Genomic DNA, 22,303 nt, shown 5'->3' with positions numbered 1-22,303 from the left:
ACTGAGACGGAGTTTCTTTCCTCAGGCCATCAGGATTGTGAACTCCGACCTCACCAGGACCCCCACATAGACCCACACAACTGCCCCTCTTAGGCACACACACACACACACACACACACACACACTTACTGTAAATATTGTGTTGTTTTTTATTTGTAAATAGTGTGTACTTGTTGCCCTTGCACATTCCTGCTGAGCATTGCCACCTTCATTTCACTGCACACCCTGTGTGTGTATGTGACAAATAAAACATCTTGAAATCTTGAATCTTGATTAGAACATACGTGTCAAACTCATGGCCCGCGGGCCAAATGTGGCCCGCCACGTCATTTTATGTGACGGCATTCTTGTGTCCTTAAGATTCACTTGTTGGTTCATAATTGACTGTAAAAGGGAATATTACTAAATAGTTGTGTTGTGCATACTGTGATATTCTGAACACTCAGGTTCAAACTGCAACATCTTTTCATTAAATACATTTGAGAAGTTAAAAATATCCCTCAATTTAGGTCTCAGCTTGTCATTCAGGGGTGATAGTGCGTCCCAAAGCCAGACCAGTGGAGAACCACTGCCCAAACCAGTGGAGAACCACTGCCCAGACCAGTGGAGAACCACTACCCAGACCAGTGGAGAACCACCTGTCTCAACTGTGAAAAAGCTTTTAACAAAGTTAATGTAATAATGTTTGTTTGATCTTTGATAAAGTAATGTGGGTTAAAATAAATATAATTAAATTAAATAGATGTATTGTATAATATTAAATACATTTGCATATATAGTTATACATTTATATAAGTACACCTAAATAAACAAACAAATGCAAAGACAGTTATTTAACAATATGTTCTGGAGTAGTTAGAATTATACCGTGTTAGTGACAACCGGCCCTTTGAGGGCAGCCATGAGGCGGATGTGGCCCTCGGTGAAAATGAGTTTGACACCCCTGGATTAGAAGATCGTGACAACCAGGTAGAGGCAGATCAGACTCAAGGAACAGACTCGAGGCTCAGCAGAGCACAAGACTTGAAGACTTGTTCACGCCAAAAAAAAAGGAAGTTGGTTCATGAATGACTATATTATATACAATATTACTATTATTATAGGGCCCACTGACTTGGTGTCAGAATGGAGGAACTATAGATTATCATACAACGTCCAACATCGATGTTCGTGGAAGTCACCAGCACCCCCCCCCTGCGCGCGCGCCTATCCTTCTCACCTTTTTCACCCCTGACCCGTTTTCATGCCTGATATATATATAATTAAATAAATAGAAATGCATAAATATATATATTATGAAATATATATATAATTATATATAATTATAATTATATATATGTGTGTGTGTGTATATATATTTGTGTAATTTAACTGTCTTGAAATACGTTTTGCTCTTTAACTTGTATGATCGCTTCAGGCAAAGCCCAGGCGGTCACATGTCTCGTTGAGTAGTCAGCTGACTGAGACCAGATAAAGGCGGATCCACGGCCTCCGGTCTGCATTGCAGGGTTCGCCGCTCCAAAGTGAACTTTCAGCCACCGCGCAGAGACGAGACGAGACAGACAAACACCGGAGTCATGCTGCTCCTAACTCTACTTTTTGTGTCCTCAGGTAAAGCAATTACACATTGTTTCGGTGGCGTCTGTTTGTGTAACTAACGATACGTGACGTTAGCTAACGCTCGCTGCGCCTCAACGCGGAAGCCTCTCAGGCGGCGGTGGCTTTTGTCAACACAAACGAGTCGGACAACGTTGTTGTCCCACAGCAACCGCTCGCTTGTACTCCCGGTGCGTGTTTGAGATGTAGAAGTCTGTGGTTTGTCCTCGGCCAACGAAAATTTCAACTTATAACAAAACATACACACGTGCTCTGTTCTGTGAATATTGACGTTTGCCTTTTGTTGAGGTTTTAAGATGTAAATTGTCGGCCCATGACGTTAGTTAACTAGCTAGCCATGGACACGTTGATTCTCACGCGAGGATATATTCTGAACTTTGAATAGGCCTACGTTACATTATTTTTTTATATAAGTAGCAGCAGCTAATGTTAACTTGGTATCCTATGGGAGATCGTGTGTAAATAAACTAGTGTATAAATCAGACATCACACACTTGTGCGTCCCGACTGGTTTGGTTTGATTTGACCAGATAATGACTACGTGCTTCCTTGTCGACCCTTGGTTTGACCAGCAAGTTCCGATGGGCTCCTTTTTTTAAACGGACACTTTCATTTCAGCTTTTCAGTCGACAGTCAATCTCGTTTTTGTTCCTCGTGATTTTGGTCAGTGGTGACGTCGCTTCTTTATGATCAGGCAAAACCCTGGCCAGTAAAATCTAGTGTGCAGTTGGCCCACTATAGATTTCACTGGCCAGGGTCCACAGAGTCCACATTCAATTTATGGCTGCCATGAAGTTATGCACGTCTCGCTCGTCTGGGCTTTTAATAAGATTACATGATGTTTACTTGTCCCTCCGTTGTTTTGATGATACATGAATGACTCTTTTTTTAATTATTTATCGGAGCACACGCTGTGGTTTCGTTGTGCGTGTTTTACGGGTTGGCTTCAGTTATGCTGCTCAGCAAGTGTCATGTTTGACTTCCTCTTACTGGTGTGTCGCCTGTAACACAAACTCTTTCACAGACAACAGATGTTGAACCATGCTGAATCCATTTAAAGCCTTCAGTGTGACCTGTGATGATTACTCACTGTGCATTAAACAAAAAGATCATCGTATTGACATAGTGAGTCAAACATGGGCCTGTTTTTTTACTGACTGTGCTTCTTTCTCTAACTTGTGCCCTGCCTGAACTGTAGCAGTAGGGCCCTCAGTGGTGTAACTTGGTTATTAGAAGGTTTGTTTGACCTCCATTGGCAATTCATGGTCGTTATCACCATAAGGCTGGTTAGTCCCTCGACTCGGGCAACGTTTACGTCCTGCTTTTCTAACATGTTCATTTTTAACTCTATTCTAGTTACAATTCTGAGTTTTCAGGTTTATGAAAGTAGATTATCTGCATCTACCTTGTTTCATGCAGGGTTTAATAGTGGCGGTGAAAAACAGAAACAGTGCTGCCAACTTTTAGGTTCTTTCCCATCTCACTTTTCACTGAAGTAAAATGGAGAACTCTGCATTAACCCTTTTTCTTTTTTGCATTGATCCAATAGATAGTATTTTAATTAAATGCTAAAACACTAAAACCCACTTTAGCACAGCTGATGTCAATGAGGTCCCCTTATGCTGTGTTCTGAATGCCTGGTTGCTGGTGGGAAATTGTGTTAGATTGAGAGTTATGCTAATGTCACTAGCAGTTAGAGCTAATGGGATTAATGTGTCTTCCCCTGATTACAGTTAAAAAGCAGTTCTGAGAGTAATTCCCCATCATCCTCAGTGTTTGAAGGACTTCTATCTTCAGAGCAAGCCCACTGATCTTTCTTGTCAATGACTGTTCTAGGGAAAAATACAATCGTATTTAACCAGAGAGCCAGTTTCATGCATTTAAATTATTCAATGCAATGGTTCATGCTCATCAGACTTGGTAGCTTTGAGACTGCTCAAGTCATGGGATCTAAATTAATTTTCATAAAATGAGTACCTTTAAAAAAAAAACTAAGACCTGCTTGTTTTAAAATGTCAGTCAAGAGTTTGGTTGTCTCTCTACAGGTTTGTTTTGACCTCAAACCCGCTGAGCAGCAGTTGGAAATAAATTCCTCTTTTTAATGTTACAAGGAAGTCTTCCTTGAATTACTACCTTCTTTTTTTATTTATTTATAGAATGAGAACCTCAAAAAGGTGTAGGCAGTGGCTCTTAATGAAATGAACAAACTGACTTTTAAGTCTGGAGATTTAACCATTTTGGCGTGTGCATCGTTTACTTCCTTTACGCAGTTTTGACGTATATCCAATAATATGGTTTTGTCATGAGTCTGCTTCTGCAGAAAGTTATGATGGTTGAATTGTTTTTATTTTTCAGTTGTAGCGACCCCTCTGCTGGGCACTGAGCAGTGTACCCGTGGCCCCACCTACTGGTGTCAGAATGTAAAGACGGCTTCTCTGTGCGGCGCTGTGACTCACTGCCAGCAGAATGTCTGGAACAAGCCCCAGATGGTGAGCCTTTCTCTTTAACCCCCAATTTAGGTGACCATGCAATTTATGTTTGTTCTAAAAAATTCTATTGAAATGTGTCATGAACGGATGTCCCATCCATGCAAGTCTTCCGTAGTATTCGTGTTGGAGATATTATTGACACTCAACACAACCCAATTGTGTGCTTTCAGAAAACGGTGCCATGTGACTTGTGTAAAGAGGTGTTGGTTGTCGTGGATCAGATACTGAAGGACAATGCTACTGAGGTAAGATAAAAACCAAATCAGTGTCTTTAGAACCTTTGATCATTCAATGTGTTGTAACTCTGTAATGATTCCTTCTGTACACATGACCTCTATTGACCTCCGATGTGAGGGACAGGGATGTGCACAGATTTTTAAAGCCCTCTGAGGCAAATTTGTGATATTGGGCTATACAAAATAAACTGAATTGATAAGAAAATGCAACTTTACCAAGACTTTCACTCCTATGGAAGACTGATGTGAGGATTAATGTTGTTGCAGGCTGAGGTTCTTGGGTACCTGGAGAAGGCCTGCCAGCTCATCCCTGATAAAGGGTTGACTGCAGAGTGCAAGGAGATGGTGGATGACTACTACCCCATCCTCATAGGAATCATTGAAGGAGAACTGGTGAGCAGTCAACCGGTTTGTCCACGTCTTGGTGGTCAGTTTGAATATTGATGGTAAACCTGTGGGCGAAGGTCCGTGGTTGTGAATATTAAAATAAGAGTTAGAATAACATCACAAGTTTGAAATGAAACATGCGTTGCCAAAATCTTGTTAAAGCTCTTTTAGAGTTCAGTTCCTCATTTGGCCTCATTTACCAATCAAAGTAAATGATCCGTCTGCCCCTCTGTGTCAAAATGGAAAAGAGAAGTGGCTGTTAGCAAAGGCCAGTGAGCTGAATAAGGGCTATTGATGGGGAAGTGAGTCAAAGTCTAAATGGGAACAGAGCCGTCGTTGTGTAATCAACCTCGTGACTGGGAGTATTTGGTGTTACTTTCTTTGTTTCAACCCTCACCTGCTGCAACGTTGGGAATAAAGATAGTGCTTTTCAAAACCTAGTATACATTAAGCTTGTAACAGGTTCTGTATTGTACAGTTTTTTGCACTTTGATATATTTTCAATCAATTTCACAACATGGCAAATGACTCAAAGACAATCAAACATTTCTAGATAAATTGTACAATTGGATTTCTGTTGAACTGATTTTTAATTGCTTAATGATAAAGTGACTATCAAAATGTTCCAGTTATTGAGGTTTTGTGTTTTTTAGGATGATCCCAGTGTGGTGTGTGCAGCCATCAGGCTGTGTCAGTCACAGCAGGCAGCCCTGGCTAAGGCTCATGCCCAGCAGCAGCTCGTCTCCAATGAAATCCCGTTGGTGGACCTCTCACAGAAAGTGTCCCCCTTCCTCCTCAATGTGCCCGGGCTCCTCTATCCTCAGGAGAGCATAAAGCAAAAGTCTCCCAAACAAGAGGGTCCAAAGCAGGTACGCAGTTTAACTGCCCTCTATCGCCACCGGCTGATGAATAGTGTCTTGATTTGGCCCTGAATCTTGCCTTCCCCGTAGGAAAATGATTTAGTGTGCCAGGACTGTGTCAAGTTCCTGACTGATGCTCAAGCTGAAGCCAAGGCCAACACCTCATTTGTCAACTCTCTCATTGAGAATTTTGAGAACCAGTGTGACTCTCTTGGACCAAGCTTGGCGGACATGGTGAGCCTTTTATGAGTGAAGGAGGTTTGACAAATGAATGTTTTTCTTTGTCAAAGAAAAAAAGATTCCATAACACGATTGTTTTTTTCTCATTTCAGTGCAAGCAGTATGTCTCCCAGTATGGTAGCCTGGTTATTACCGTGCTCATGTCCATGGTGAGTGTCCTCCTAATGCATTGAACTTTTACATTAAAAAAAAAAAAAATGTTGTCTTTTTATATTTGAGCCACAGTTTAACATAACTGGTCATTATATTCTAATATTTAATGATGAGCTTAATAGTCAAAACGAATGAGTTTGATAATGTATTGTTTTGCCAGTGCTAAGTCCTTATTCAGTCTTGGAGCACCACCTGGCTTGCTGACCTCAATTTATCCACATCTTCAAATCACTTTCTGCTGTTCTTTTTATTCATTTTTACCTTGTTCCTCCCTTTTTTAAATTACTTTTCTCCTCTCCATTAATGTTGTCCTGCTCTGTTTTCTCCTGCTCTGGGTGTTGTGTGCTGCTCCCCAGGAACAGGTAGGTCTTTCTGTGTTCCGCCTGTGGCCTCTTAACCCGCTGCTTGTGCTGTCCACTCGTAGTGCCGCTCACCTGACCCCCGTAGAGATGCATGGAGATGGTCTTGTGACGCGTGAGACTGCTTTACGTCAACTGTGCTTGTGTGGCTAAAGTCTTGACACACGAGTGCCTGATGGGAGACTTTGAATGTGGTGGTCCTTCACTGGACTAGTCTGTTCATTCACATGACGTTGGCATACAGCGCTGTCGTGGTTTACAGTATGCTGAGATGTTGTGACTAATTCTTTACTAACATTGAAGAAGCTCTCCATTTAAAAAAACAAAAACAACTTTCCTTTTTTGTTTTAAGGCTCAACACTGGCTGATCTTGTTTGATGCCTGAGGGCTGCATATGTTTTTGCCAGTATGGGTGTGTGTTGCTTTGTGTTTGGTACTAGATCAAATAAGCTGTTATTATTTTTGTAAAACGGAAACTGCTGCATGGGTGGCAACGTTGTGGAATGCTATGCAGATTACCGACACATGGCCTTTTATTGATCTCAGTGTCGTCTAAAGTAACCATCTCTGTGTCCTCAGGATCCCAAGGACCTCTGTGCCCATGCTGGCTTCTGTGCTGCTACAAAGAAGTCCATTCCCATGCTGAAGCTGCTGCCCGCCAAGGTTGTGCCGGCACTCAAGCTTTTCCCAGCCACTGAGGTTGGGTCTGCTAAGGTAAGTCATGTTGGGCGCCTAACTGCTGACTCCTACCAGTGTGTAGTCATGATATGCGATGGAGCAGTATTGTACATGCGCATGAGACGGTGCTTCTTTCTGTTCCAGCCCATGGTGCAAGTCCGCGAGTCCCCAAAGTGTGCCATCTGTGAGTTTGTGATGCAACAGTTGGAGTCCATCTTGGATGATCAGAAAACAGAGGTGGGATTTATGCCCCTAGATGTATCCAATATGGCCATAACACAACTCTGCTGTAGATGTGGAGCAGTACGTTTGACTCTGATCCATTTGTCTATTTCAGGAGGAGGTGCTTCATGCTGTGGAGAAGGTGTGCACATACCTGCCCTCCTCTCTGAGTGCCCAGTGTAAGGACCTGATCGAGACCTACGGCCAGGCCATCATTGAGCTTCTGGTGCAGCAGGCGGACCCCAAGACCATCTGCACCGTGTTGGCACTCTGCAACGATGGCAGCCGTGCTTTTGTCCGTAAGTTCTCACCCGCCAGAAGCACACTGAATTAATATTATCCATTATCGTCCTATTTTAAGGCACACTCGTGCTAGAATGTGGCAACATAACACAATTGACTTTAACCAGCTGTTTTAAAGTAATTGTTTGCTGGTGTTTATAAAATGTCAAAGTTATGCATGTGTGATCTCTAAAATCAAAATGCTCCGGTAGGTGCGACGTCTTATTGTCATGTCTCTTTAAAAAAATGTTTTCATTTACATCCAATGGCCAAAGATTTTCTTCCACATATGGATAATAACGGTGACTCTGGTTCTAAATTCTCTCCAGCTGCACTCGACATGACTCTCTATAAGACCGGTGGCTATTGCGATGTATGCAAGATGGCCGTTAATTACATTGACGGCATTCTGGAGAAGAATGCAACGGAGGAACAGATTGAAGAGGCTGTGAGGAAAGTCTGCAGCTTCCTGCCCGACTCCTTCCAGACCGAGGTAATTAGTTGTAGTAGTTTGAGCTCCTTAGTTTGTACCTTTGACCAATCCTCCATGTAAACCCTTGTGTGTCTTTGTCAACAGTGTGACCAGATGGTTCAACAGTGTGAACCGATGCTCATCCAGCTGCTCCTCCAGATGCTCCACCCCGACTGTGTGTGCATGGTAAAGAGTAAACTAGATTCATCCATGACTAAATAAGAACAGTCTTCATGTTTGTTTGGTAGCTTTCATGTAGACCAGGCTAGTGTCTGATCTGTTTTTTGGTGTGTAAACCAGAAAGTGGGAGCCTGTCCTGAAGCCGAGCGCAAGCTGCTGGGAACAGAGCCGTGCAGCTGGGGCCCTGCGTTCTGGTGCAAGAACATGGAGACAGCGTCTCGCTGCAATGTGAGTGGCTCAGTCATTGTTGGCCTCTTTTTAACTATTGCCCACCACTACGTATTCTTTTTCTCAGCATTTGCGTCACGGCTTGTCTAACCACTTGTTTGTGTTTTAGGCGGTGGCTCACTGCAAACGCCATGTGTGGGCGTAGAGGAAGCGCAACCTGACCTGGAAGGGAATTGAAAGAAGAATTACTCTCGTGCTGCGTCCCCCTTTATTGTTTTTAATGACTGCAGTTTGTTTAATAAACTTTTGATATTTTTAATGTCATGGCGGAAAGGGACTCGACTTGTTTTTTGGGGGTGTGTGGCAAGGGAGGAGAGATGTGATCTGCAGCTCTGCTTGTTGCTGCTTCACTTGGAAAAAGCGCCACCGTCGGGTTGCATCATTTAGGTTGTACTTAACAATGTTGCTTGCTGGGTGTGTTCTGTAAGAACATGGATTGTAAAAAATCATTTAAAGTCTACAGCAGCGCTGCTGTCCTGATTCGTGTCCCCCCCCCCCCCCCCCTGTATTTGAATCTTTCTCCCTAGGGCAAGTGAACGCAAATGGAAGAAACTGCTGTGTTCAGGATGACGGCAGTATGTCTGAGCCCAAAACAAATTTGTATTTTGTAGAGGGGAAAATGTGTCTATTACCGAGTGTACCTCCCATTGTTTGCACAGTTTGTAAATCACTGTTTCTAACAGAGCATCTCTAATGCTCAAACGTAAGCCAACTGTCAGTCTGTAAATGTTTAACAATTAAAGTGATCCCAATCCGCTTGGTTTCTTTTTTTTCTCTTCACTTTTGTAAAATGACCCTAACTGCATCCTATCAAGCTTGTCATCAAATCTTACTGGCTCTGAGGGTGTTTGGGCTTGTTTTTATAAAATGACAAACCTTGTCAAATTCAGATATTATTTTTAAAGTCTAGTTCATGGTTCAGTTGTATTTCATAAGTACAAAAAAATGTGGAGCTCAGTCTCAGATTTAAAAACAGCAAATGCAGAACGGGTGTATGTTTGAGATGGAACCTGAAATATTAGGTTTCTAATTTCATTAGTTGCATTTGTTTAAAAATAATGAACTTCACTAATGTTCAGTTTAAAGACTGAACAAGGCATACAAACCCAGTGCATCATGTGGCCGCTGTAATCCTCACTGCTGCTGCTTTGCCATCTGAATATTTTATTAGTGGAACTAAAATAGGATTAACTGATGCCCCACAAATGTATCCCTTTGGTTTAGTTTTGCAATGTAAAAATGGACAAGCGCCTACTGAAGTTGAATGTGTAATTAAGTCATGGCAGCCCGAGGTGCCCAGCATCAGCCACATCAGTGGAAATACATATTACTATGAGGCTTAATGGTTGAGAGGCTTATCGGTCCGCTCCCTTGATGGCAGACCACTGGCTTTACTGGTGCACTTTGCATCCGTGCTTTGAGGCTCTGCTGTCCAGCAATTATCTGCCGTATAACTTAATATATCCCTGTTGATGCTCAACAGCCTGGTCAGACGTAGTGCACAATCAGCACCGAGAAGGCCGACCCCACAGCCAGTCCCAGAGTGAGGAAGAAGGCCATGACCACTCCTGTGGCCTCTGTCAGCTCTCGAGGTACGACTTTGGGACCATAGATCATTGGCAGAGTGCCTAGGTAGCCACTGGTGAGGCCTAGCAGGCAGTTAAAGACCACAGGGTACGCGTCGTGGGCGAAAAGCACAGTGTGGAGGTGGTCCCTTGGCTGGTAGTTGCACAACATCAGAAGTGGCACCATGACGGAGCGACACGGCACCAGGACAGGCAGGACTCGACTGGTGGGCCCCGGGACCTGCAGCCAGGCGGTGGCCTGCCTGCCGCAGAAGTCGGCGGCACTGAACAGGAGGAAACTGGTGAGCGGCACAAAATAAGTGGTTGTCCAGGGGCTGCCACTGTCTTTGTTGACGGACTGGATCCCAGACGATACGGCAGGGAACACCATGATGGAGATGCAGAAGACGTAGAAGACGCTCAGACCGAGCATCCACGTCTTCCTGAGGATGGGCTTCAGCGGCGGGATGGAGACTCTGCTCCCCGTGTCTGCGGCTCCGCCCTCGCTCATCACTCCTGAACTGATGCCGGCTGCCGCCTGCATGCAGTGTCTCGAGAGAACGGCAAATAAAGTGACTCGCACGTCAAATCTCAAGACTTAAACTTAAAAAGATGGATTGGACCTGTCCCCTGAACCTAAATACTTTGCTATTGTTCTATCCTACTTTCCCATGTGTTTGACTAATGGACGTTTCTGAAATCGGTCAAGTATTGATCGAGAGCGCTGCATACGCCCCACGGGCTGCAGTGTAATCATTTTAGGGCAATTTGGCACAATGAATGAACGTCCACCGACAGGCTCTGATTCTGACAACACTAAGGAGACAGATTCACGTCCCTTTAATGCACATGACTCATTCTACTTCTTCACCGGAGTCTTTGTGCCTTCTCGCCTCTCACCATTGGTCTCATCTTCGTCCTCCCGCCCTCCCACATCATTGACCCTGCCTTCTTCAGCATGCCTCCTGCCGTGGTGCCCTGATGCCCCTCCTCTCTACCTTCTTCTGTTGACATGGATTGTGGTTATCTGGATCGTGGTCCATGCTTACTACTCACTATTAAGAATTTGTCATATTCATGTGTTGTAACTCTGTCCATCTGTACATCTGTCCATCCTGGAGAGGGATCCTCCTCTGTTGCTCTCCTGAAGGTTTCTTCCCTTTTTTTTTTCTTTCTGTGAAAGTGTTTTTTCTATTTCTTGGGAGTTCTTCCTGATCCGATGTGAGGTCCTGGGACAGGGATGTCTATGTGTACAGATTGTAAAGCCCTTTGAGGAAAATGTGTAATATGTGATTTTGGGCTGTACAAAATAAAATGAATTAAACCAGAAATCTTGTGTTGCCAAAACAATAAATATAAAAAGGTGGAATGGGGTGTTCCAGGCGGTTTGGAGTACAGAGATTGGATCTCACTGTTTGGAGATATTCAATGTCATGGCTGCATATTTAGAGGATTTCAATAATGTGGATGTCTTTGAATATGACATCCACACACCAGTGTTTAGAGCTGAGGCGCTCCGAGTCCTCGAGCGGAGAGAGAGGCAACATACAAGGTGACGTAAAGAGTGAGATCTTTTGTTGCCTTCAAAGTTATGGGAAAAAAGTAATATTTCTTTGCAGGGTCCTTTCCATAATAGTCAAATGTATTATAAAAAACAGTTAAAAAGCACTTTCAGTGAATGAAACACGACATTGACACCGCACATTTGCCCTCGCAGCTTGTTATTTGAGGTTGACAATTATGGCGTTACCCCTCAATACTGGACCATTAGTCACGGAGACAAATACATATGACATAAACCTTTTAATGTTTAAAATGAGTCATTAGTCCAACTGTGTTAAATGCAGCATTAAATAAAAGACAAAGATGTGTTTATCATGTCTATTGCTAGTGACCTTAATCCAACAGTATCTGCCATTTCAAAATGCACAAAACCAATCACTGGAATAGGTAAGATTATTTATTACAATTATTCTTAAGTAATTTGACCCACTTTGTGTAAGATTTAAACATTTCTAACGTTGGCACCATCTGGTGGTGTTGGGAGAAATGGCACATGAGCACACACCTTCACTGGCCTATAGGATTCAGATGAATGGTCATTTGACAGGACAAGGGAAGGTGTAGTAACCTACATTTGTCAAATCCGAATGCCGGCTGACAGGGGGCTGATGCATATGTATCTGTCTCGGAACCACAACATCTTTGGCTGCTACTGACCTTGAATACGCCAGCTTCGGCAGGAGCAGAGATGTGATGATGCAGAGCAAGACGAAGACGTCGGCTGTCAGGAAATAGACCAGAGCGCTGTCGGTCGCATCCTTCGCCACCGCCAGGTCCACGACTGACGCGACTGCACTCAACGTGCCCCCCATGCCCTGGCCTGAGACAAGAAAGGACCTCCACTAATGTCCTGTGCAGTCAGTGCAAAAGAGACGTGCATTAATGAAGCGGCTAAATAGTGCATGTTGACGGTAATGTGGAAATACTACAAAAGGCAACATGACCCAAAGGAGCTGCACCTGCTATAAGAGCCTGAGAGATCCTCATGGGGAAATGACCACTGATCCCGAACACGCTGCCCGAGAAGAGGTTGGACGCGCCGCTGACGACAGCCACACTGGCCAGCGTGCAGATGAAGAACTCTGTCCTGCAGTCCGACACGTCCACCTTCACCAGCACCGTGGTCAGCACAAACACCAGCAGGATCACAAGAAGAGACGACAGGATCCGCACGTTGGAAGATAGCCTACCGACAGAGATGTACGGGGATGAGGCATTAGTGCGTCAAAGGTCGGCTGATCAACTGAAAACACAAACAGCAGCACGCGTTTGGTGCTGGGCTGTTGGACAAATGCAGGACAGCAAGTCATTAATTATCCCCACGTGTATTCTGCTGCAGAGGTGCTGTTCACAATGACAATCTGTAAGGCCCTTGATAGGGTGATATGTGTCGACACGGTCGACATTCAGAGATAAAGAAAATCATTTGAAGGGAACGTGCTGCGTGTGTGTGTGTGTGTGTGTGTGTGTGTGTGTGAGAATTGACCTGTTAACTAGGAGATAGTTGAGGATCAGACAGAGCACAGAGGGCACCGTGGAGGCAATGGCCAGATAGCTTTCAAAGTAGTCCTGTAAATAGTGGAGACAAAACATTTGAGGACCACACACTCAGTGACGCACACAAAATGTAAAAAAGCATATTTTATTTCTTATTTTCACGATGAAATAAGAAAATCAAGTGTTAATCTCACAATAGCAGAACTCTATAGGATTCCACCCATGCTTGAAACAGAGGAAGCAGATCATCCTCACCACCCTGACCGTAGCGCTCGACCTATTTATCTTAGTTTCCCTCGGCAAGCATCGTGGCGTTTCCAATTGTAGAATTGTGTTGCAATGGATTTCTTTCAGACATGCGACAGGACACTCGGGCCTCACATCTGTCACAAGACCGTGACAGCTCTATAAAATAGCATGCAGAATTGCGCTTAACGTGCATCTACCCTTGTCCACGCATGCACGACGAGCAGAGTGGCTGTAGTTGTGTTTGCTATCCCTCTTACTCACCCCGAGGTCTGACCGTTGCCCCTCATTCCCACCTTGAGTGTTGTCACTCAGTTTGTAGAGCCAGTAGTTTTTGGCTGTGATGAAGAAGTTCCAGGGCAGCAGGGAGCCGATGCCCATCAGAAAGAAGATGATGTACACCAAACAGTAGGAGTCATCTGGGCTGTAGCGCATAGCCAGAGGCACTGAGGATTGTTTGGGAATGGGGGAAACAGAGGGACTCCGGTCCTCGCTCTCCTCATCCTCACGGTTGATGTCAAGAGCGGTGGGAACATCGGTGGAGTTGAGACTGGGCAGCAAAGGCTCCACGTCGTCCATGTTCACAGACGGGATTAGGGATACTCTCAAAGCGAAGAACAGAGGGATGGGGAACACTGTGGCAGTTTAAGAGCACGAAGACAGGAAGTATTAAACAGAAAGCTGTGGAGGAAAATAAATTACAAGTTGAAAAAAAAAAATTCACTGTGAAATAATTATATTGTAATAAGTGGGCTGTATGATGCTTACATCTACATGTGCTTGTCCATAAAGGAAAAGACACACTATTAGTTGTGAAGCCATAGTCTGGAGAGATCTCTGTGTTGGGGGAGACCATTCCAACTGTTCAGATCCTGAGTTGCTGCAATGGAAATAAATCACTATTAACCCAGAGGATCATCTTTCATCAGTGGGCATAGTGAGAGGTATTTTCTCAAATGTATTCCTTTATAGATACACATACAAGTCCCAAAATAGAGAAGCCATACTCGGTTCATTTTTGACACAAACCCTGTTAAGTACATGATACAATGCTGCCTCAAGCTCACAATTTAAAAATGATTCATGGTGATTCAGATAATGTGGAATTTGACATGAACACAATGTCCTGTTGCCAGTGTGCCACCGTTGCACCAACAATATTAGAAGGGGCACTGGAAACACGACTATTTGGACCCTCTGCTCTCCTCCAGCAGGAGATGGTCCTGGGCTGGCGTGCCTCGAGTCAGGGGCTTGGCAATTCTACCAAGTTAAATGCTTCATACATTCAAGTAATGTATGTCACATGTCATGTGTGTGTTTGACCTATTACAGACTTCCAGCTCACTTGTTCTGCCAGCACCACCCGCTTGCACAAGAGGATGTTGTGACTATAACTATTTGAGGAGGTTTAAGGAAGGCTGACTTGACATAACAAAGCTGACCTTGCATCCTAAAGTGTCACATGTGCCATAATAAGGAACTAAAAATCACGTGACGATAACCAATTTCGCGGACTCAAACTTAATTGAAAGGTATAACTGAAAAGCTGCGGAAAGCAGGTTCTTACCAACATGTTATCACTATTATTTGCGATAGTATTCGGCCCATTCGGCCGCGGTCTCAGTTGTTGAGCTCTTCAGGCGAGTGGACACCAGGCCACGTTGTGTTTGTGTGCGGATGCGGCTGTAAACAATCAAACACTAATTCAGCTAAAGCTGCATCTGAATCGCAGACGCGTGCACTTCAGCTCTAAACGGAGCAGTCGGCTAACACACTCTGCCCGGGCCGGATGTCGGGCTCATTGAACACAAGATGCACATACCTCACAGCTGGACCTCCCCGACTGGTGATCCTGTATTTTCTCCAAAGTGTGAGACTGACATAACAATCCATGTCAGAGCAAGCTTCCTTTCTGGTCAGCTGACAGCAGCGACCACCAATACCGGTAGGAATCCTTCAAATTAAAATCTTAAAAAGTCGAAACCAGAATGATTAAAAACACCGAACACGTATGTTCCACCACATAACCACGCGACTTGCATTTACGTAATACTCATTATAGCCCATGCACGAGCTTTATTTAAAAACAATAAACACAAATCTTACAAATAATCCACACTATTATTCGGAAAGCCAACCCACATACTGGAAGTTCCGTTCTGTTCCGGTTGTAAAATAAAGGCCTTTATAAATTAACCTTATTCCTATGTTCCTATACCGACTTGGGAACCCGCAGACCCCAATTTAACTTTGCATGCTTTATTCTACAACCCATATGTTCGATACTTTTTTCAATAAATGTGTCTAGTATGTAATTTTAAATTTCAATAATTATGTTGAAAAAGTTATAAATAGTCAAAACACATGTTGAAAAAAAGTCAGAGTAGCATTTTATTTGGTCCTTGTTTTTTTACCTACCGAGAAGAACATATGTGATGAAAGAGTTTAACTGTAAATAATGCATGTTGTTTCTGACACAGAGTTATACTGAAACAAAGTGATGCCCCACGGTCTTTATTCCTCCGTCATTATATTCCCGGTAACACCGGGTATACAGCCGGGATCGCTGAACACCAACACACCTGCTAGCAGACTGTCACGCTAATTTATTATTTCTTAGGCTACTTTTATGAATGCAAGATTTGCAATCAACGTTCCGGTACTAATCTGAGTTAAGGCTGCTTGTCATAATCGGTCTCCACGTGTTCAGGGGGACCGGTGACGGTCTCCCCGTCGCGCCCAGCCTGACGCTGGTGTGCTCCACACGGGCTCACGTAGTCACACACGGCTAATGCCTCCGCTGTCAAAGTTAAATGAGAGGCTCGTAACCTGCTGACAGGGCGGCGTCACCAGAGAAGTTCACAACAATATATTTTTTCAATTTCAATCGGCTCAGGCACCGGAAAGAAGCACCAGAATGTGCGTTGCGTTTCGGTCCGGGTAATACCGGTTGTATTGGAACCGGTACCACATTGGCACCGGTTTCCGGTACCCAACCCGAGTGTTGACATGTCTTTATACAGGTGGACGGTGGACTGATGGCGGTGGTGTTGACTGAGGGGCACGTGAGACGAATAACTCCATCAGTCACAGAAGAACTAAGGTGTGGTGTATTTCCTGGAGGGAGTGATACGCACTGTGTCAAAACTATTGAGGTGAACCACATGTCAGATGTTTCTTTTCGTTTCCACAGTGCGCGCCTCACTCGACAAGCCTTTAACGCAGGGGTGGGCAAACTTTTTGACTTGCGGGCCGCAATCGGTTCTAAAATTTGACAGAGGGGCCGGCCAGGAGCTGTTGGACACGCAATGTAATTTATTAACCTGGAGATTGCGTCTGATTTTTATACATTTCAATTAAAGGTGCAAAGTTAAAGAAATCAACATTTACTGGAAAAAGATCAATGGAAGCACTTTCAACATTCAAAACATATTATTACCCAACGAAATAATCAAGCTCAATAATTTCTAATTGTTTTAAACCCCGCAAAATAATGGACGGATTGTCTCAGCTCTCTATATAATGAGGCACAATTGTCCTCAGGTACAAGTGGAAAGAGAAAATATGGCCCTAAAGCTGAAAAATGAAGTTCGATTTTTAAAAATTCTTCATATCGCTTCTGAAAATACAACTTTACTCATGTGGACCAACTGTTTTTGTTTTTGAAATTTGTTTACCAAAAGGTCAAAGGTTCACAAAAGCAGTGAAATATCTGAATACAATGCTAGATACATGTAAATAAATGTGGAAAACTACATTTTGTATTATCGTTTTTTGAGTAGAAATGATGTGGTCTGTCACACATTCACCAAAATGATAAAGATGGGACTGAGAAATTACTTCATATTGCAGATAAAGTTTCATGGGGTGTGTGCAAATAAAAAATGACCATAATTTTTTTTTTTTCAAATAAATATGTATTGTACATAAATAAATAAATACATCTACATTATATACATGTTGAAAAATAGAAAACAGAACACAACTATTGATACAGACTATTTACAATATGGCTTCACTATAATAACATCGTGTCATGAGACCTCCTTGCTGGCCGGGCAGGTGGAGCTGCAGGCTGCGCTGGTGAATCCTCTCTGTAAAATACAATACTAGTCAGCACCGCGCACACATTACGGACACCGTGACGTTTAGTAGAGAAACTTACCCGGTCCAAGTGGATCTCTTCTGGCTGCGTGTTCCTCCTCGTGGCTCTGCAGCCCCTCCAGGCTCCGCGCTGCTCGCCAAAATCACTGCGGCTGTTTCTAAATGAGCCTCACCTGTGTGGTGGGCGGGTCCCTTGTGATTTACTGAGTTAGTTGTTTTTTTCGCAAAATGTTGACAGACAAACGGATTGACAAATCATGGTGAAGGGTTTCGTGTGACGAGTACTTTCCGCGCCAACGCACACCGGAAGTAAACAAAACTGCGATTTGGACAAGTTTGGCGGACCGGATTAAAAAGCCTAATGGGCCGGATGTGGCCCGCGGGCCGTAGTTTGCCCATGTCTGCTTTAACGCATGTACTATATGTTTAATACAACGTTATAACTAAAACGTTATTATATTAACTTCTAATTAACGCAGGAGACGGAGATACAATGATCAATGATCATAATACACATGGAGTGTACTTGTGTCTCCACATTGCGTTGTATATGTGCTCGATGTTGTCTTCATCTCTTTTTGTCCAAGTTTGTGGGACAGAAATTACTTTTAAAAAAATAATTAAAAAAATAAATCCTGAAATAAATAGAAAAAATAAAAATTATCATGTAAATTTGATCAATTCGAATTTATAGTTAATCATGAAATATGACAAAGTAAATTAATATTGTTTATTTATTGCCATTTCTACAAACACTTATGTTTCCCTTGCTGTAAGGGATGGCTAGAGCTCTTTTATTGTTGGATTATAATCTTTCTCTTTTGGCTGTAAAGACCATCAGTCAGGTGCCAGGATTGTTGCATAGTCTGACCTCTACTGGTGACATAACATCTTTACCGAAACCCTTCTTTCACTGTTGGTTTCTTTAACTTCTAGTGGCATGTTGAGTTTTGCTAAAGCAGACCCTGTGTCTGTAAACTGTGCAGAGCAGTACGCTAATGCAGTGGCGAAGCAGTGCAGAGCTCTTTGAAACATTCTCATTCAAGAAGACGGTGGATAATTTGACCCACATCTTAAAACTTAAGAGGCAGTTTTAGGGGCGTGAATCAACTGATATAAATATTGGGATCAGAAGCTAAAAACAACCAAAAAAAGTCCTTCAAATAGAAAGGTGTCCATGTTCAAACTCTGTAAATCCAGTCATTTAATCTGGCCTGGAGCCAGCAATATTAATGTCTTATATATGTTGTTATTAAGCATAATCGATAAATTATCCAGAGGCCTTGCATTTTAAAGCGTTATGCTAAATATTGTGAAACTGGATTGAGACGAATCTGACTGATCCAGCATTCCTATCTGCATGTTTGAAGGGCTTTTTTAATTCATTATTTTCCCAAGAAGCTTATAGTTGCTCTTATAATATCTCTCTAGAATGATGACATATTTCTTCATTCGTGGATAAATTACATTGAGAGCATTAATCTTCGATACATACTAAACATATACATCTCTCTAGTGACAGAGCAGGGGTGCAACAGATGTAAAGTTTCAGGTTGAGTTTTGTAGACAAAGTGTCCTCAGGGCATATTTACACTTGAACGAATACAAAGTCTGACTCTGTGGAGGTCAGACGGGTAGTTGCATATCATTGCCACTTTAGGGCACTGACATGCACTGTAACCCTGGCTGCTTTGCACTTCACAGCCCTCACCTGCAGTAAGGGCGAGTTACATTTCCTTACATTTGGGAAATGTAATCCTCCAGTTAATGAGAATCTATATAGTTGTACTGTGGTGCCATCCAGTAGTGAATTGGCTAACATGCCTACAAAACTGTTAAAGTCTGTATACAAATGAATCAGTCAGACTTAAATTTCTTTAAAGTTTAAAGACCAACAGCTAAAGAGCCGGCATGTTCACAAACCATTTCATCTACTGACCAGGCTGAATGACCTCTAGATTAACTCAGAAAAAAACCTCAGAAAAATTCATACCTGATCCTACAACATATATAAGTGCCTGGTGGAAAAAAAGATTCCAGTGTTAAACTTTAGACTAACAGTGGCATCTCCTCAAAATAGAGTCTCATAGTGGCGGTATAACAATATGACATGACATGGTAAAATATATATATAATTTTTGTATTAAAAAAAGGAGGGTACATTATACATGTTATTGTATATAAGTGTAATATATTATGAAGTGAAACGTAGTAGTAGCAAAACAATATTCAATATAGTACAGCAGTATTGTACAGCAATATCGTATTGCATGTTGTAAGTAAGTCTACAAAAAGACACTCATTATCCATCTATTTGTACACTTAGGCAAAGACAAAAGAACAAAACCTGCAGCTCCTCCATTCTATGATCATAAAACTGATTAACGGCAGCTGATCTGTCGTAACAACAATGGTTGCTCCACCCACAGCTTCTCGCCGAGTGTCGTTCGCTTGCCGCCAGTGTTGCCAGGTCCGCGGTTTTCCCGCGGAATTGGGCTACTTTTGAAGTGTTGCCGCGGGTTGAATTTTTTGTCCGCTGGTTCGGGTAGACCTATTTTGCATGCAAATTACATGAATATCTTTAAATAAAAATCCATATTTTAAATGAAATAATTTATTTATACCCAAATCCTACCAAACTGACTCCAGATCAGCACATACACACATTTTATTTATGATAATAGACTGTATCTAATTACACAAGGCCATTTTAGGACCTAGGTGAAATAACTGTTGAGGGAAAACTGCTTTTAATGCTGGCATACTAAACATTTGGTGTTACTTTGTAGATATTACAATACATTTGGCAATGATAGCAATGCTGTTGGACTTTAAAAGCAGTGTATATGGTTTGGCACGGGCATATTTTGAGTTCTGATATTGGGCTGGTTTTTGGGCTGGTTTTATTGGCCATTGGGCTGGTTTTGGGCTGGTTTCGATTGACCATTGGGCTGGTTTTTGGGCTGGTTTTGATTGGCCATTGGGCTGGTTTTTGGGCTGGTTTTATTGGCCATTGGGCTGGTTTTGGGCTGGTTTTGATTGGCCATTGGGCTGGTTTTGTCACACAGACCTGGCAACCCTGCTTGCCGCTGTCCTGGCACTTGACTGGTGCCTGCCGGCGACCCCCGCGCCCCACCTGTAATATCTCGACGCCCCACTTGAAGGGCGCGCCCCACAGTTTGAGAACCACTGAGTTCGAGTTAGCCCCTATATTTCAGTTTGACACAATAAGCACTGTCAGTTTACCCTTTTAGTTTCAAATAAATAGTATGAACCTTATGTTTTTGAAGATACATTTATTTTTCTGAGTCATTTCCAGTGCTTAAATCAATCAATGATGATAATGATGATACACTTACACTTAGTGTAAGAAATATCATACTACGCGTAATTGCAATACATTCTTATTCGTAGCATTTCCTTAATCAATCTTTAAATTTGATACTATCATTGACTTTGAATCGCTTAACACAGCGAATCTAACCTTCAGATATCACATCTAAATCATTCCATAAACATCAGTGAAAAAAATGTATAATAATGAGAAGAAGAATTCTGTTAAAATGAATACATGTGTATTGGCTTTCATTAAGAAGTGTGAGTTACCCATGACATTTACCAGGTGGGGGCACCATAGGACAGCATATCCAGTAGCATGTTATAGTGCCTCTGGAATATGAAAACGATTACAATACGATTACAATACCCCCCCCCCCCCAAAAAAAGATTTGAAGTTCTCTACAGTCAAACATGATACAAGATGGTTTTGTGTCATTGACTAGTAAAAACCTGCAGACTCCTGGGTGTCAGTGACACATGAGTGGACAAGACTGTTCTTAACTAATAATTATCAAATGAATCACGGTCTGAATGTAAAGGATTCTCCAACTCACAGCTGTTAATCTGCTGTTTTCCCCCTGGCAACAACAGATAGAATTGTGCAGGGACAACCCGCACACATAATACACTTTAAATAGTTTTGGTTTGCCTTTCCACGATGAGCTTACAATCAAATACATCCTCCATGTTCTTATTCTGGAGGTTAGAACTATATGCCTTGTTGAGACATGCATGCTTTCAGGATAAACGTCCACCGCATTCAAACGTAAACCTTTATGCTACTCTCAAATCATATAGCTGCATATTTATTTTCATTTATGTTTAGGTAGACACAAAAAATACTATTATCATCTCATAATGCAACATACTATCTGTTGTAAATGCTGCACGTCATGTAAGTGTGTGAATTAACAGCCATCACATCAAATAGTTTTTACACGCCTTCAGATTAATTTTCATACTGAACATTTATTTCCAAAAAAGTAGCAAAAACATCCTGTTTATTTGTTAGGGGGTGGGTTGAAGCTGCAGTTGTAGCATCTTATTGCAGCATTGCAAAAGGTTCAATTAAGTCAAGCACTGAAGGGCGTCATATTAGCAGTGCATCTAATGAAACAGCTGCAGTGTTGCCTGCCAGACATGCCCCACTCTCACTGGAGATGACTCACTTGATATTTGCTCGCAATATAAGAATCCAAACTGACAAATCCCTATCCTGCAGTAGTAACCCCCCCCCCCCCCAACAAGAAAAAACATAAGGCTAGAATGCTCAGTCCAAGCGGCCAGAGTCAATCCTTAAAGGACATCACTATTGTTAATTTGAAGGCGAAACAGCCTCCCAGTTAAAAGCTTTCAAAGCCAAATGGACCTTATGAGAATTCTCCAATGAGGTGTGAGGAAAAGAGGGACAGGTTGAATAGCGCTCTATGTGCTGTGAAAGTGCGGGGTAATTGATAAAAACACATGGCATTTTCTTTCCTGAAAAGAAACGCTAAAGACGCCTGCAATTAGCTCAATAGATTTTCTGAAAGCTGTTCGTATTGAGTTTGGGTTTGCTCGTTTGAATTCAATGAGAACACACAGAC

General features: G+C 42.6%; 2 protein-coding genes across 3 annotated transcripts; one reads left to right on the top strand and one right to left on the bottom strand.

The window, feature by feature from the left end:
• Positions 1-1,481: 1,481 nt before the first annotated feature.
• LOC130207010 (prosaposin-like) lies at positions 1,482-9,159 on the top strand. The gene is made up of 14 exons (XM_056435367.1): positions 1,482-1,611; positions 3,973-4,106; positions 4,277-4,351; positions 4,610-4,735; positions 5,383-5,598; positions 5,680-5,823; positions 5,922-5,978; positions 6,921-7,055; positions 7,164-7,256; positions 7,357-7,540; positions 7,853-8,016; positions 8,101-8,181; positions 8,296-8,403; positions 8,513-9,159. The coding sequence occupies exons 1-14, from the start codon at positions 1,578-1,580 to the stop codon at positions 8,546-8,548; spliced, it is 1,587 nt and encodes a 528-aa protein (XP_056291342.1). The 5' UTR covers positions 1,482-1,577; the 3' UTR covers positions 8,549-9,159.
• Positions 8,600-15,172, bottom strand: LOC130207011 (equilibrative nucleoside transporter 3-like). Of its 2 annotated transcripts, XM_056435369.1 has the most exons (8): positions 15,097-15,163; positions 14,842-14,957; positions 14,043-14,154; positions 13,539-13,955; positions 13,018-13,100; positions 12,491-12,717; positions 12,189-12,351; positions 8,600-10,519 (listed from the first exon to the last, which is right to left on the bottom strand). In XM_056435369.1, the coding sequence occupies exons 4-8, from the start codon at positions 13,851-13,853 to the stop codon at positions 9,892-9,894; spliced, it is 1,416 nt and encodes a 471-aa protein (XP_056291344.1). In that variant the 5' UTR covers positions 13,854-13,955; positions 14,043-14,154; positions 14,842-14,957; positions 15,097-15,163; the 3' UTR covers positions 8,600-9,891. The 2 variants fall into 2 exon arrangements, with proteins under 2 accessions (XP_056291344.1, XP_056291343.1); XM_056435368.1 differs by lacking the exons at positions 8,600-10,519; positions 14,842-14,957 and having other exon boundaries at positions 11,755-12,351; positions 15,097-15,172.
• Between the last annotated feature and the right edge of the window lie 7,131 nt (positions 15,173-22,303).

The sequence above is a fragment of the Pseudoliparis swirei genome, chromosome 17 (genome assembly GCF_029220125.1).
Source record: "Pseudoliparis swirei isolate HS2019 ecotype Mariana Trench chromosome 17, NWPU_hadal_v1, whole genome shotgun sequence".
Classification (NCBI taxonomy): domain Eukaryota; kingdom Metazoa; phylum Chordata; class Actinopteri; order Perciformes; family Liparidae; genus Pseudoliparis; species Pseudoliparis swirei.
Note: the sequence above shows the minus strand (reverse complement) of the source record. Positions and strands in the feature narration are given on the sequence as shown.

What these genes read in the sequence shown, in the direction of transcription:
- LOC130207010 (XM_056435367.1), top strand. Translation starts at nt 1,578, where the DNA reads ATGCTGCTCCTAACTCTACTTTTTGTGTCCTCAG. An exon ending in TCTGGAACAAGCCCCAGATG is followed by an intron (nt 4,107 to 4,276) that starts GTGAGCCTTTCT and finishes GTGTGCTTTCAG; the next exon opens with AAAACGGTGCCATGTGACTT. An exon ending in TGAAGGACAATGCTACTGAG is followed by an intron (nt 4,352 to 4,609) that starts GTAAGATAAAAA and finishes ATGTTGTTGCAG; the next exon opens with GCTGAGGTTCTTGGGTACCT.
- LOC130207011 (XM_056435369.1), bottom strand. Translation starts at nt 13,853, where the DNA reads ATGGACGACGTGGAGCCTTTGCTGCCCAGTCTCAACTCCACCGATGTT. An exon ending in GGCAACGGTCAGACCTCGGG is followed by an intron (nt 13,101 to 13,538) that starts GTGAGTAAGAGG and finishes CACTATTTACAG; the next exon opens with GACTACTTTGAAAGCTATCT. An exon ending in CCGAAGCTGGCGTATTCAAG is followed by an intron (nt 10,520 to 12,188) that starts GTCAGTAGCAGC and finishes CGTTCTCTCGAG; the next exon opens with ACACTGCATGCAGGCGGCAG.